General features: G+C 39.3%; 1 protein-coding gene across 5 annotated transcripts in view; it reads left to right on the top strand.

Moving 5' to 3' along the window:
- Positions 1-15,061, top strand: part of RIMS1 (regulating synaptic membrane exocytosis 1) — a 453,058-nt gene that overhangs the window by 418,280 nt on the left and 19,717 nt on the right. For all 5 annotated transcript variants that reach the window (XM_063442984.1, XM_063442985.1, XM_063442987.1 and 2 more), the window contains one exon: positions 7,866-8,007. In XM_063442984.1, coding sequence (XP_063299054.1) covers positions 7,866-8,007 — 142 coding nt within the window. The remainder of the gene's footprint in view (positions 1-7,865; positions 8,008-15,061) is intronic.

The following is a 15,061-nucleotide window of genomic DNA, read 5'->3' on the forward strand; positions in this document are numbered from 1 at the left end:
AACTGTTTCTCGGATTCACCCTTGTGGCAGACCGGTCAACTTTCTCCACGGTACCGTTCGGAAACTACCGAACGGATTTGGCTTAAATTTTTATATGTTTCTCCCACAGAGATCAGCTACCCAGGGATATGTTTTGTTGGGTTTATACAGTTTGGGGTATTTCTGAAAATCTTGAAAATGTTAACTTTTTCTGAACAGCAGATAATTGAGTTTAGTATGTTTTCAAAACTCAATTATCTTGCTGACTCAGAGGAGGAGTTATGAACTGTATAAATTGAATGCCTGTTTTCCCATTAAACCAGTCTTGTCCCAGCATTAAGCTTTGGCTCATGTGTGGGTTATTATGTGACACCAGCGATATTGGAGCCTTTGGATTATTGGCGTTATTATTTTATGGAATAAGGGAATGCGAGACGGTGATAACTATTTAGACCATCACAAACAGCACTTGTCGATCCTCCCTCTATGTGACTTAAACAGTTTTTCTAAAAATGGCCTGTAAAGTGATATCTAATGTTTAAACTTTCTTTATTGCGCATTCGGTTTAATGTATAAAGTATCCCCTGCAGATCCTACTGTATCTTACTACTAAAACCTGCAGTAGCATTCTATGTTTGATTAATGGCCAATTTACAGAACAGGAGATAAAAACATATTAATAAAGTTAATATTTGATTGGAAGGGAATCCATTTTTTATATGCAGGCTGTGTTAGTCACAGCCAGAGGACGTGTGGCTTGAGCTGCTTAAACAAAAGGAAAAGTGATATAACTACTAAATGACAGAGAATTGAGCAGTGAGACTGCAAGGGCATAATCAATACACCAAAACTGCTTCATTAAGCTAACATTGTTTTTATGCCTATATTAACACCTAAATGGCAGGTGATTGAGCAGCGAGACTGCAAATGTATGTTCTATAGAGACATAAGCAATTTCTGTATTTTTTTTGTGTGTCTGTATTCAAACTTCCATGCTTCGTGTTTATGGCACCCGCAATTACATTATATATATATATATATATATATAGAGAGAGAGAGAGAGAGAGAGAGAGAGAGAGAGAGAGAGAGAGAGAGAGAGAGAGAGAGAGAGAGAGAGAGAGAGAGAGAGAAACTAAATTTTAGACATATGTTGTAGTCTGTAATTCAGCAATTAAGGTTCTTAAGTTGCACTTATGCCCACATTATTATTGCCACAACTGTGAACAAAAATGTAATTTTATAATAAAATAGAATGACATATATGTATGTATGTATTCAATATGTATTCAACCTCAACTTCCATGTTTTGCGTTTATGGCACTAGCAATGACATTATATATTTATATATAACGGTTACTATATAAAGACAGCACTCCAGGGACTTAGAAATGTGTTGAAAATAACTTAGCTTTTATTCAGCGTCTGCCACAGTGGATGAACGTTTCAGTTCTCTGATGGAACTTTCTTCGTGACGAAAGTTCCATCAGAGAACTGAAACGTTGATCCACCGTGGCAGACGCTGAATAAAAGCTAAGTTATTTTCACCACATTTCTAAGCCCCTGGAGGGCTGTCTTTATAAAGTAACTGTTATAATTTTGCTGATAAGCACCGGGCATTTTCAACTAAATACAGAAGTGCAAGCATTGGAACTATTATACATATATAATGTCATTACTGGTGCAATAAACGCGAAACATGGAAGTTGCGGTTGAATATATATCGAATACATACATACATATTTGTCATTCTATTTTATTATAAAATGCAAACAAATACAAAAAGAAATACAAAAACACAGTTCACAGTTGTGGCAATAATAATGTGTGCATAAGTGCAACAGTAGAACAGTAATTGCCGAATTACAGACTACAGCAGGGGTAGGCAATCTTCAGCACTCCAGATGTTGCGGACTATGTCTCCCATAATGCTCTTACATCCATAATGCTGGCAAAGCATCATGGAAAGTGTAGTCCAAAACATCTGGAGTGCGGCAGGTTGCCTATGTCTGGTCTACAGCATATGTCTAGAATTTCAGTTTATTTCTAGTAGTTACAGGTCACAAATACACAGAGAAAGATATATTTTTAATATGTGGCAATTTTAGAATTTGGTATGTTTGTCTTCTGAATTTAATAGTCATGACAGAAAGCAAAACTGCCAAACAAAAGTATATATTTACATAAGTAAACATCACAGGGTATTTACCCGAGGGTATTTTGTCACTTTTTATGTAGCCAATTGACTGACAATCTCTGTTACAAGTTGTAGTAAAATTGTGTTTTGTGTATGTTTTTACACACACATCTAACACATTATTTTGTCGATCAGCTACTGTTTTACAATGTTGGTCAGCTATTGTTATATATATCTATGAATTAGTATTTGTCCACAAATTCGGTGTGTTAATCACATCACTAATTCTGTTCTTCTGAGTACAACAAAAACCCCAATGTATGCCTTTGCCACTATCATGTGAAGTGCATTATAAGAGACCTGACCATATCAGATATTACAACTCATCAGCCAGTGTGGGGCCACTGATTCTGGCTCTAGCTGACAGAGAAGAGCCATCAAATGAAAGCTGGTCCCTCCTGGTAAAATACCACATGACGGTAATATTCCATCATAGGTCCTTTATGTTTGGATAACCATGACATATTAATTCCATCATCATCTGCCAGCTATTGTTCTACATAAGCCCATTGTCCATAAATATATTGGTTAAACTACCGTATTTATCGGCGTATAACACGCACAGGCGTATAACACGCACCTCATTTTTAGAAAGAAATTCCAGGAAATTTCCCCCCTCATCCCATAGTATTCCCCCCCTCATCCCATAGTATTCCCCCCTCATCCCATAGTGTCCCCCCTTTCCATAGTATTCTCCCCCCATTCCATAGTATTCTCCCCCCTTTCCATAGTATTCCCCCCTCCTCCCATAGTATTCCCCCCCTCCTCCCATAGTATTCTCCCCCATCCCCTCCCATAGTATTCTCCCCCCCTCCCCTCCCATAGTATTCTCCCCCCCTCCCCTCCCATAGTATTCTCCCCCCCTCCCCTCCCATAGTATTCTCCCCCCCTCCCCTCCCATAGTATTCTCCCCCTCCCCTCCCATAGTATTCTCCCCCCCTCCCCTCCCATAGTATTCTCCCCCCCTCCCCTCCCATAGTATTCTCCCCCCTCCCCTCCCATAGTATTCTCCCCCCTCCCCTCCCATAGTATTCTCCCCCCTCCCATAGTATTCTCCCCCCTCCCATAGTATTCTCCCCCCTCCCCTCCCATAGTATTCTCCCCCCCTCCCCTCCCATAGTATTCTCCCCCCCTCCCCTCCCATAGTATTCTCCCCCCCTCCCCTCCCATAGTATTCTCCCCCCCTCCCCTCCCATAGTATTCTCCCCCCCTCCCCTCCCATAGTATTCTCCCCTCTCCCCTCCCATAGTATTCTCCCCCCTCCCCTCCCATAGTATTCTCCCCCCCTCCCCTCCCATAGTATTCTCCCCCCCCATAGTATTTCCCCCCCCTCCCCTTCCATAGTGTACTTTCCTCCCCCTCCCCTCCCATAGTGTACTTTCCTCCCCCTCCCCTCCCATAGTGTACTTCCCCCCCTCCCCTCCCATAGTGTACTTTCCTCCCCCTCCCCTCCCCTCCCATAGTGTACTTTCCTCCCCCTCCCCTCCCATAGTGTACTTTCCTCCCCCTCCCCTCCCCTCCCATAGTGTACTTTCCTCCCCTCCCATAATTACTTACCTGTCCTGAAGTGTGGGCCGGCTTCACAGCGCGCACCGCGGTACAGGAACTTTAATTTAAGGTTCCGGTTTCCGGCGGGACTGAAAGGAAGTGTGCACACTATTGTGCACACTTCCTTTCAGTCCCGCCGGAAACCGGAACCTTAAATTAAAGTTCCTGTACCGCGGTGCGCGCTGTGAAGCCGGCCCACGCTTCAGGACAGGTAAGTAATTATGGGATATCGGCGTATAACACGCACCCACGATTTTCCCCATATTTTCAGGGGAAAAAAGTGCGTGTTATACGCCGATAAATACGGTATTAATTGTATTTTAGCTCAGCAACATCTACACATCCAGCATTTGAGACCTTAAAGTTCATCTATTTCATTTCACATTGCTTTGAATTTTGTCTGCTCCATGGTTCTAATATGCCTAATTTCTACTTAACGCTAGTAATGTATTGGATGTGGTTTGCCTGTACTTAGAGAATCCATTCATTGCACAGACACCTGCCTAGTTTATCTCCGTTGCATCCCATTTATTTTACTGAATGCTATGCTGAGCTGTTCTAAACTAAGAACTGTATCAGATGATGCCATACAGTGGACTTGCCAGTAGCAGCACATTTAAAGGAACACTCCAAGCACCATAACCACTACAATGAGCTCCATACTAGCTTTGGAGTCAAGAGTGGTCTGGCAATCCCCATTGTAAGTAGGCAAACCATTTTTTAACAGTATGACGTCTTACCTGGGGTTGCCTGCCTCCACTACTAATACCGGAAAGCCAGAATTTCCTAAGCAAAAGCTTAGTGATAAGCTTTTCTATATATATATGCATTATAACATTTCTGTTCACTTGTCCCTGAGGCTCTGTTGAACCTGTTATTATTCATCCTGGCATCACAGTTTAACCACTGACAATATATTATTTTCCCATGAAATATTGAAACTGCCATAAAACTTCACGGTTTGGGTTTCCAGTCTAAACTGAGAAACTAATGTCTGTGTAACACAAATGATATAATGAATTCTAGGCTATAACATTGTCTATTTCATTTATGAAAGGATATGTATGGGGGTGTTGTAGGTCACCCATCATTATTATTGTTAGGTCTCCTTTAATTGGCTCTGTAAACTACATCACTGTGTGGCATTTATTCTTCCTTGGTAAGTATTCATCACAAAGCTTCCATTTTTAATATTTTATATCTGAGCTCAAAGACAAATGAAATCATGTTCATCAATTATTACACATTATTACTTAACAAATTGAGTGAATTATTATCTACTTTATTAAAAATGAAAATTGATATTTAAAAAAAAAATTTGGGGGGAGTTTTACAAAGTGGTAAAATATTATTTCTCTTTGTTTTCCCACAGTAGACATTTCAATAATTTAACACTGTGGGAAGAAAAATGCACAACTTGAAAATTTCACAAGGAATCATACTTGACAGTTGAAGTAAAAAGCACAGGGGAATACACCACGTATAATGTTACATGCTTGTTTCTAAACATGTCTTGTGATAATGTAACCAAAGGAAAATTGTTTGGAACTCAGAACTTTCCTGTACTAAAATAACAATGTTGTTTATTAAACTAGTAAATTGCATTTCCTTCACAAACCTCTGACGTACTAGGATGGTATTGCATATGTAATGCTATGAAAGGACTGCCTTAATGACGGCCTTAACATTTTAAAGGGACACTATAGTCAACAGAACAACTACAGCTTATTGAATTTGTTCTGGTGAGTAGAATCATTACCTTCAGGCTTTTTGCTGTAAACACAGTCTTTTCAGAGAAAATGCAGTGTTTACATTACATCCTAGTGATAACTTCACTGACCACTCCTCAGATGGCTGTTAGAGATCCTTCCTGGGTCATGGCTGCCTAAAATGCAGCCAAACATTCAGTATCTCCTCCCTCTGCATGCAGACACTGAACTTTCCTCATAGAGATAAATTGATTCAATTAATCTCTGTGAGAAGATGCTGATTGGCCAGGGCTGTGTTTGAATCATGCTGGCTCTGCCCCTGATCTGCCTCTTTGTCAGTCTCAGCCAAGTATATGGGGAAGCACAGTGATTGGATCAGGCTACCACTTCTGATGCTGTCAGCAGACTGCTTGTTTTTCCTGAGTCAAACAGCATGCAGAGTTACAGCTTCAGGCTTGAATACAGTAAGATGTTGCTATATTTATGGAAGCATGAGGGACCCAGGGGGGGCTAGATGGTGGTTTTAACACTATAGGGTACATGTTTGTGTTCCTGACTCTATAGTGATCCTTTAAGGCATTTCTGACTATGAAACAATAATGTCTCTATTCATAATACTGTTTTAAAAAAAAAATGTGCCATGTGTCTATAGCTGAACAGCAAGTAACAATCAGTAACTGTAACTAAAGGTATTTTTCTTCACTTTTTCAAACAGGTGAAGGTGAAAAAACTTGGACACAATTCTAGTAATGTGTTGCAAGAAAAAAAAAATCCTTCCTGTCTTCATATTGGGTCTATTATCTATATTTCAGTCACAGGATATCAATAGAAATATTCATAACGTGTTTCCATGGTAATTGCTTCAGTTTTAGACATATTACAACTTGTTAATAGGAATACTTTTCTAAATCTCCACGAGGTGTTTATTACAAACCTTACATCTACACACAGGTATTTAACAAAGGGAAGGAAGAAAGCGAAAACAAGATTAACTATAAAGAGTTGCCTTGGGCCCAGGGATTAGAGTTCTAGAGCCATGAATGTTCTTGATCACATAATAACCATCCCTATGTGAAGAATGAAGGGGATAACCTTCCAAACTGGTAACCTGCCTTGGCCTTATTAGGTCTTAATCCTTCTCTGAAGAAAGCATACTGTTACTGTTGCTTAATATATAGCTAATGACTAATCATATAGATACATGTTCATATATTAATAAACACAGACATGTTTTCCATTCTAACAAAAGTCAAACAGTTTCTGAGTTTTCCACTTCAATCCAAGAAACAGTGAGACTCCAGACCAGTGTCAGAGATTACTAGACACACCATTCAAACATAAGTATTATATATGTGTGAACGTGTTCATATGTGGGTGTGTACATGTATTTGTATATATGCATTTAATTAATAATACATGTGTTCAATTAATAACGCATTAAATAAAGTTCACTTACTGAGATTAAGCTGTTTTTACTCAATACTGCTCTTGTCATAAGTTTCAGTGCACATGCTTGAAAAATCTTACAAGATTGTATTTTCATTCTGATAAAATATGCATATTTACTAGGTTTTTTTTAGAGTAAAGAGTTATGCAATATTCTGGTATAAGTCAATATTTGTGTATAGTCGACAACTACTTTTTTTTTTTGGTGTAGAGAGACTGATGAAAACAGCACGACTTTATTTTTTGCAACATATTTCTGTATCCAACCCTAATCATGTGCCTTAACAAGCTTTGTATTGCCCTTCAGGTATTTTGTGGTCAATCAGGGTTAATCCTGACTGACATCAATCAATGAAGTCATCTATCATGTAATGCGTCACGATGCATACAAATGAAATCAGATTTATAGGGAAAGAAAGATGACAACGTGACTTTTTATGGACGATAGAGTAATCAAAAACTAAGGAAAATAGTAATGATACAAATCAGGAGCATTGTGAACATGTTTGCAGTGCTATAAATGATTGTTGGAAAATGTTTTTGTTTATATCTTGATTTGCCATTAATGCTACTTTTATAGAGAATATGTTCACACACACACTCATACCAAAAAAGAAATGTAATTAAATCATATCTCCAAACATTTGATTTTCTGACCTTTATAGTTCACTGGTTTTGCTTAACAGGATGTTTCTCCAGACACTGTACGTACAATACAAAACAGATTTGAGTTTTAAAGCTAATGCCAAAATAGAAGTTCAAGAAAAATAAAGAGAGCAAAGTTTACAAGGCATTTCGAACTCAGAAAACATTTTACTGCAGTATGTGCAAATGAATGAATGAATGAATTAAATAATCGAAATATATAAACTTTATTTTTTTTTTACGGTTTGCTTCTGTATTCATTCAGTAGAAAAATGTGTTAGTTAGTTTCACATGAATGAACTTTTTGAAAAATCCAAAAAAATGTTTCCCATGTATCTTCACAGATTCTGGCAACAAGAAATTAAAAAGCTCCATTCAAAGAAGCACAGAAACAGGAATGGCAGCAGAAATGAGAAGTCGTATGGTTCGGCAACCAAGCCGAGAATCAACAGATGGCAGTATTAACAGCTACAGCTCAGAGGGAAAGTATGTTCAAACCTGAACTATAAAAATTGAATCTGTCAATTGAATAATAATTTGTTGATGTTCAATTATTTTCAGGGTACTATGTGTTATTTGTGAGAAAAGCAAGGTATAGCTTGGCTACTTTTTATGATGTAGTACCTTGGCTACTTTTTATGATGTAGTATAGTAACTCATCTAATCAGGATTCTCTGCTATCAAACTGTCTGCCATAGAGAATGTACTAGGTGCTCGCCTTTCCAAGTGCCTTCCTGGATCGAAAGTGCTAATAATGTTATAAACCTGTAAAGTCACAGAATCCTGAGCTGTAAGTTTCCCGTGAGACAGGCAGTAAACAAAATAATTTGGTGTTAGTGATCTCAGATAAAAAAAAAAAGGATTGATAAATATATCAATATTATTTTAAAAGAGAGCAGCAATTTAATCATTACATTTGATCAATTACATTTGATTTGCTCTAGTCTGTACTAAAGACAAGTTCAAATTCAGGCACTTTGATAGTTATAGGAGTGTTCTACATACCATAACTACTGTAGCACAAACTACTGTAGCACATTGAAAGGGTTAAAGTGTTATTAGTTACTTGACCAATGGAGAAGATTCCATGCAAGCTTGGTACTTTTACTTTTACATTTTACATCCAACACTATCAGTGATAGGCAGCGTATTCTTTGGGTGGATTAGCCCAGGACTATAATTGCTGTTCACTGCTGTGGATGCATTCAGATGGATATGATCCCAGACATTTAATTTATGTCCTTTATAATTGATTGAGAAGGTTTTGCTTAACAGGAAATTACTTTAGACACACGCCAAACGTTATTTATTTTTTCAAGTTGAAGCTAACCCAGAAGTTTGAAAATTATGGAAAAAAAAAACATGTAGAACAGTTCACATTTCCAAATCTATCTATCTATCTATCTATCTATCTATCTATCTATCTATCTATCTATCTATCTATCTATCTATCTATCTATCTATCTATCTATCTATCTTTCTATCTATGTGTGTATATATATTAGCATATTTTCCTAAGTTGTATTTCAAAGCTGTTGTATACAACAAACACAGACTCAAAGGAATCCATGTTTAAAATGGAATGAGGCAAAAATGTGATTCTTTGTTAGACTAATTTGCATATGTGCACCCGCACCCGGAATATTTTGCCGTAGTAACATCACTGCAAATTGGTGATTTCTGTGGGAAAATCAAGTCTTATGGCTTGACTGGTGTGCTGATTTTTGTTTAACATTGTAATATATATATATAGTCTCCAAAAAGAAAGCCAGCACTCAAGGACTTCAATGTGAAAAAGGTGTCCTGAGGAAAGTTCACAGTTGTGAACTGAAACGTTGACCACTTGGCTTAAATGCCTATTTTTTCACATTGAAGTTCTTGAGTGCTGGCTTTCTTTTTGGAGACTGTATTTGTGTGCAGCTGAGCACCGGGCCAAGACTTGGAGGAGAGCTGGAGTGCAAAACTCCCATCGTATTGTGTATATATGTGTATATATATATATATATATATGTGTGTAGACTGAACAAAATTATAAATGCAACACTTTTGTTTATGCCCCCATTTTTCATGAGCTGAACTCAAAGATCTAATGCATTTTCTATGAACACAAAAGGCCTATTTCTCTCAAATATTGTTCACAAATCTGCCTAAATCTCTGTTAGTGAGCACTTCTCCTTTTCCGGGATAATCCATCCACCTCACAGGTGTGGCATATCAAGATGCTGATTAAGCAGCATGATTATTGCAAAGGTGTGCCTTAGGCTGGCCACAATAAAAGGCCACTCTTAAATGTGCAGTTTTATCACACAGCACAATGCCATAGGTGTTGTTTTGAGGGAGCATGCAATTGGCATGCTGACTGCAGGAATGTACACCAGAGCTGTTGCCCGTGAATTGAATGTTTATTTCTCTACCATAAGCTGTCTCCAAAGGCGTTTCAGAGAATTTGGCAGTACATCCACCCGGCCTCAAAACCGCAGACCAAGTGTAACCACACGGGTCCAGGACCTCCACATCCAGCATCTTCACCTCCAAGATCGTCTGAGACCAGCCACCCGGACAGCTGCTGCAACAATCGGTTTGCATAACCAAAAAGTTCTGCACATACTGTCAGAAACAGTCTCAGGGAAGCTCATCTGCATGCTCGCTATCCTCATCGTGGTCTCGCCCTGACTGTAGTTCGTCATTGTAACCGACTTGAGTGGGCAAATGCTAACATTCGATGGTGTCTAGCACTTTGGAGAGGTGTTCTCTTCATGGATGAATCTTGGTTTTTACTGTGCAGGGCAGATGGCAAACAGCATGAATGGCGTCATGTGGGCGAGCGGGTTTCTTATGTCAATGTTGTGGATCGAGTGGCCCATGGTGGCGGTGGCGGTGGCGTTATGGTATGGGCAGACGTATGTTATGGACAACAAACATAAGTGCATTTTATTGATGGAATTTTGAATGCACAGAGATACCATGATGAGATCCTGAGGCCCATTGTTGTTCCATTCGTCCATGACCATCACCTCATGTTGCAGCATGATAATGCATGGCCCCATGTTGCAAGGATCTGTGCATAATTCCTGGAAGCTGAAAACATCCTAGTTCTTGCATGGCCAGACGTGTCACCCATTGAGCATGTTTGGGATGCTCTGGATCGGTGTATACAACAGAGTATTCCAGGTCCTGCCAATATCCATCAACTTCTCACAGCCATTGAAGAGGAGTGGACCATTCCACAGGCCACAATCAACAACCTGATCAACTCTATGCGAAGGAGATGTGTTGCACTGTGTGAGGCAAATGGTGGTCACACCAGATACTGACTGGTTTTCAGACCCCCCAATAAAGTAAAACTGCACATGTTAGAGTGGTATTTTATTGTAGCCAGCCTAAGGCACACCTTTACAATAATCATGTTGTTTAATCATCATCTTTATACCGTGTTTCTCCGAAAATAAGACCGGGTCTTATATTAATTTTAGTCACAAAAAACACACTAGGGCTTATTTTGAGGGTAGGGCTTATTTATTTATGGTACCGGTATGTACATTGAACAACATTTAAACAACATTTAAACAACTTTTCTTCAAATACCGGTACAGTCATCTTCATTTTCCTTTGAACCATTGGTCCTAATCTCTCCTTTACGGCAATATATGGTACAGTAGCTCTCCCTACCATAATCAACATTTATTCAATTACAATCATGTCATCTTCTTCTGGAATGTCATCATAACTCTCCAAACCCTGATTGCCAGCCTGAATTTCTTGCATCTCCATTTCCTTTTGAACCATTGGGCCTAATCTCTCATGTAAAGCAATATAGCTCTCCTTAAATGAGTACTTCTTGTCCATGTAGCCTGCTCGTAGTGCTTTGGCAACACAGCTGTCAGTGATTTTATCCCAGGAATTCTTCACCCATGTCACGACCTCTAGCAGTTTAGGCTTCACAAAGTTTCCACGCTGATTTCTGACCAATCTATTTTCAGTGTATTCATTGATTTCCGTGCGCAAATGGTCCTTGAATGGGTTGTTTATTGCAATATCAAGAGTTTGGAGATAAGCAGTCATTCCTGCAGGAATCATTACTTGATCTATTCTTCTCTCTGCAAGGAAGTTCTTCATGTCTTTTGCGCGGTGAGTGCTGGCTGAATCCCAGACTAGCAGACCTCTTTGGCCACCTCTCAGAACAAGTGGCAGCATTAAATCGATCCACTTTCTTATAACTGCTTGTGTGCACCAGGCTTTTTCTGTTTCAAGAACATAAATGCCTGAAACGCGTTCAATCTTATCTTTCTTGCCCTTTGCGATAATTAGAGGTGTGGCTTTTGTTCCATCCAGACGAATTGCCAAAACACAAGTAACACGTGCACTTTCATAACCAGTGGAGGGAACGTAGATTGAGGAGGCTCCCCTCTGATCAATTGTCGTTTGAGATCCTTGGCCCATATACACTGCAGTTTCATCTATCGCAATCATGTTGGAGAGTTGGTATTTAGAAAAGTCTATGCCATCAATGAAGAACTTGAATGCAAGTGCACGTTTAACAACTTCATTATCTTTCAGCTTGAACAATGTTGTCGATCTTCTTAGAGACAGTTCATATCGGTTAAGGAAGCCATCCAGCCAGTGGTGTGATGCTTTGAAATCTTCTGTGGATATGTCGAATTGTGGTGCCATTTCAAGGGCAAATGCTTGAATATCAGCCCTGCGCACAACCAAAGCCTTTGCTCTCTTGTCAGCAATCCATTCACAGATGACATCTTCCAGCTCAAGATATAATGGCTGGCGACCTGATCCACACTTGCGCTTCTTAGCATTTCCCTCGTCCACCTTTTGACTGAGGTTACTATACTCTGCTCGCCATTTTCGGACCATTCGGAGATCTAACTTCATCTCTTTGCAGAAAGTGGTCAGATTCTTGCCGTGGGAGTCCTCCACGATTCCTTTCTTGTACTCGACAGAATAGCTCTTTCTCTTTGCACTCATCTTGTCTGGGGCTCAAAATACTGTACTGTCTAATTAATCCACCCCCTCTAATTAATCCATCCCCTCTAATTAATCCACCCCCTCATTAATTAATCCACCCCCTCTAATTAATCCACCCCCCTCTAATTAATCCACCCCCTCTAATTAATCCACACCCCCTCTAATTAATCCACCCCCCTCTTTAATAAATCCACCCCCTCTGATTAATCCACCCCCTCTAATTAATCCACACCCCCCTCTAATTAATCCACCCCCTCTTTAATAAATCCACCCCCTCTAATTAATCCACCCCTCTAATTAATCCACACCCCCTCTAATTAATCCACACCCCTCTTTAATAAATCCACCCCCTCTAATTAATCCACCCCCTCTAATTAATCCACACCCCCTCTAATTAACCCACCCCCTCTAATTAACCCACACCCCCTCTAATTAATCCACCCCCCTTTAATTAATCCACCACCCCTCTAATTAATCCACCACCCCTTTAATAAATCCACCCCCCCTTAATTAATCCACCCCCCTCTTTAACCCCTTAAGGACCAAACTTCTGGAATAAAAGGGAATCATGACATGTCACACATGTCATGTGTCCTTAAGGGGTTAATAAATAACCCCCTCTAATTAATCCACCCCCTCTAATTAATCCACACCCCCCCTCTAATTAATCCACCCCCCCTCTAATTAATCCACACACCCTCCTCTAATTAATCCACCCCCCTCTAATTAATCCACACACCCCCCTCTAATTACGGTAATCCACCCCCTTTAATTAATCCACCCCCTTTAATTAATCCACCCCCCTCTTTAATTAATCCACCCCCCTTTAATAAATCCACCCCCTTTAATAAATCCACCCCTTTAATAAATCCACCCCTCTAATAAATCCACACCCCCTCTAATTAATCCACCCCCTCTAATTAATCCACCCCCTCTAATTAATCCACCCCCCCTCTTTAATAAATCCACCCCCTCTAATTAATCCACCCCCTTTAATTAATCCACACCCCCCCTCTAATTAATCCACACACACCCTCTAATTAATTCACACACACCCTCTAATTAATCCACACACCCCCTCTAATTAATCCACACACCCCCTCTAATTAATCCACCCCCTCTAATTAATCCACACCCCCTCTAATCCACCCCCCTTTAATTAATCCACCACCCCTCTAATTAATCCACCACCCCTTTAATTAATCCACCACCCCTTTAATTAATCCACCCCCCTTTAATTAATTCACCCCCCCTTTAATTAATTCACCCCCTTTAATTAATTCACCCCTCCTTTAATTAATTCACCCCCCTTAATTAATTCACCCCCCTTTAATTAATTCACCCTCCCTTTAATTAATTCACCCTCCCTTTAATTAATTCACACCCCCTTTAATTAATTCACCCCCCTTTAATTAATTCACCCCCCCTTTAATTAATTCATCCCCCCCCTTTAATTAATTAAGTCCCAGACATAAAATGCCGGTATCCACTCACCGTTCAAAGAATCCGACCACTGGGTGCCTCCGCTGGATCCTTCCGCTGAAGATCCGTGAAGGCAGAATGACGGCGCTGCGCACGTCGTCATCACGCTGCGCGATGCCGCGGCCCGCAACGCTCCTCCCCCCCCTCCTCCTCATAGAAGAAAGAAGTCCCGCCGAGCCGCAAAGGTAAAATGCCTAGGTCTTATTTTCGGGGTAGGGCTTATATTGCAGCCCACCCCGAAAATTTGGCTAGGGCTTATTTTCGGGGTAGGTCTTATTTTCGGGGAAACACGGTATGCCACACCTGTCAGTTGGATGGATTATCTCTGCAAAGAAGAAGTGCTCACTAACACAGATTTAGACAGATTTGTGAACAATATTTGAGAGAAATAGGCCTTTCGTGTACATAGAAAAAGTATATATATATATATATATATATATATATAAACATTTTGCTATTTTGCTATATGTGTGTTACAAAAGACTATAAAACACAATGTAAAAAAATACCATATGTATAAAAACAAAACAATGCTTGATGGAAGTCATTATATGTTTAGTGAGATCACTTCCATAATAACATAATTTTATAGTTGTACATACTGTAAGTATTAATGACATGTTATTAAATTTCTGAAATATTCATTCTTTTAAGATTTTCATAATCCCTGCCCTTTTATTTTGAATTTAGCATATCAATAAGAAAGAGTTATTTTGTCTCTTCACTCCGTCTAAATTATATCCATAAAAATAAAAATAACGTATATAGCTTATACATCTATTATATAATGAATTATACAGTGTCTTCAATTAATACTTTAAATATCTATCCGAAGTGGAAAGATTCTTCAGCCTCCATCTTGCATGTAAATATTTATGTAAGATGTACAAAAATAGCATTATATATAATTCCAGTACACTGCAAGATATACATTTTATTGCATAATCCACTTACAACATGCCTTATTAGAATCAAGGAATGTTTTTTTGTTGTAGTTGAATTACACAAACACACTGTTACAAATAATTACAACCTCTTTAAAGAGTCATATACAAATCAACATTTCAAACATTAGTAT

This window comes from Pelobates fuscus, chromosome 2 (assembly GCF_036172605.1).
Source record: "Pelobates fuscus isolate aPelFus1 chromosome 2, aPelFus1.pri, whole genome shotgun sequence".
Classification (NCBI taxonomy): domain Eukaryota; kingdom Metazoa; phylum Chordata; class Amphibia; order Anura; family Pelobatidae; genus Pelobates; species Pelobates fuscus.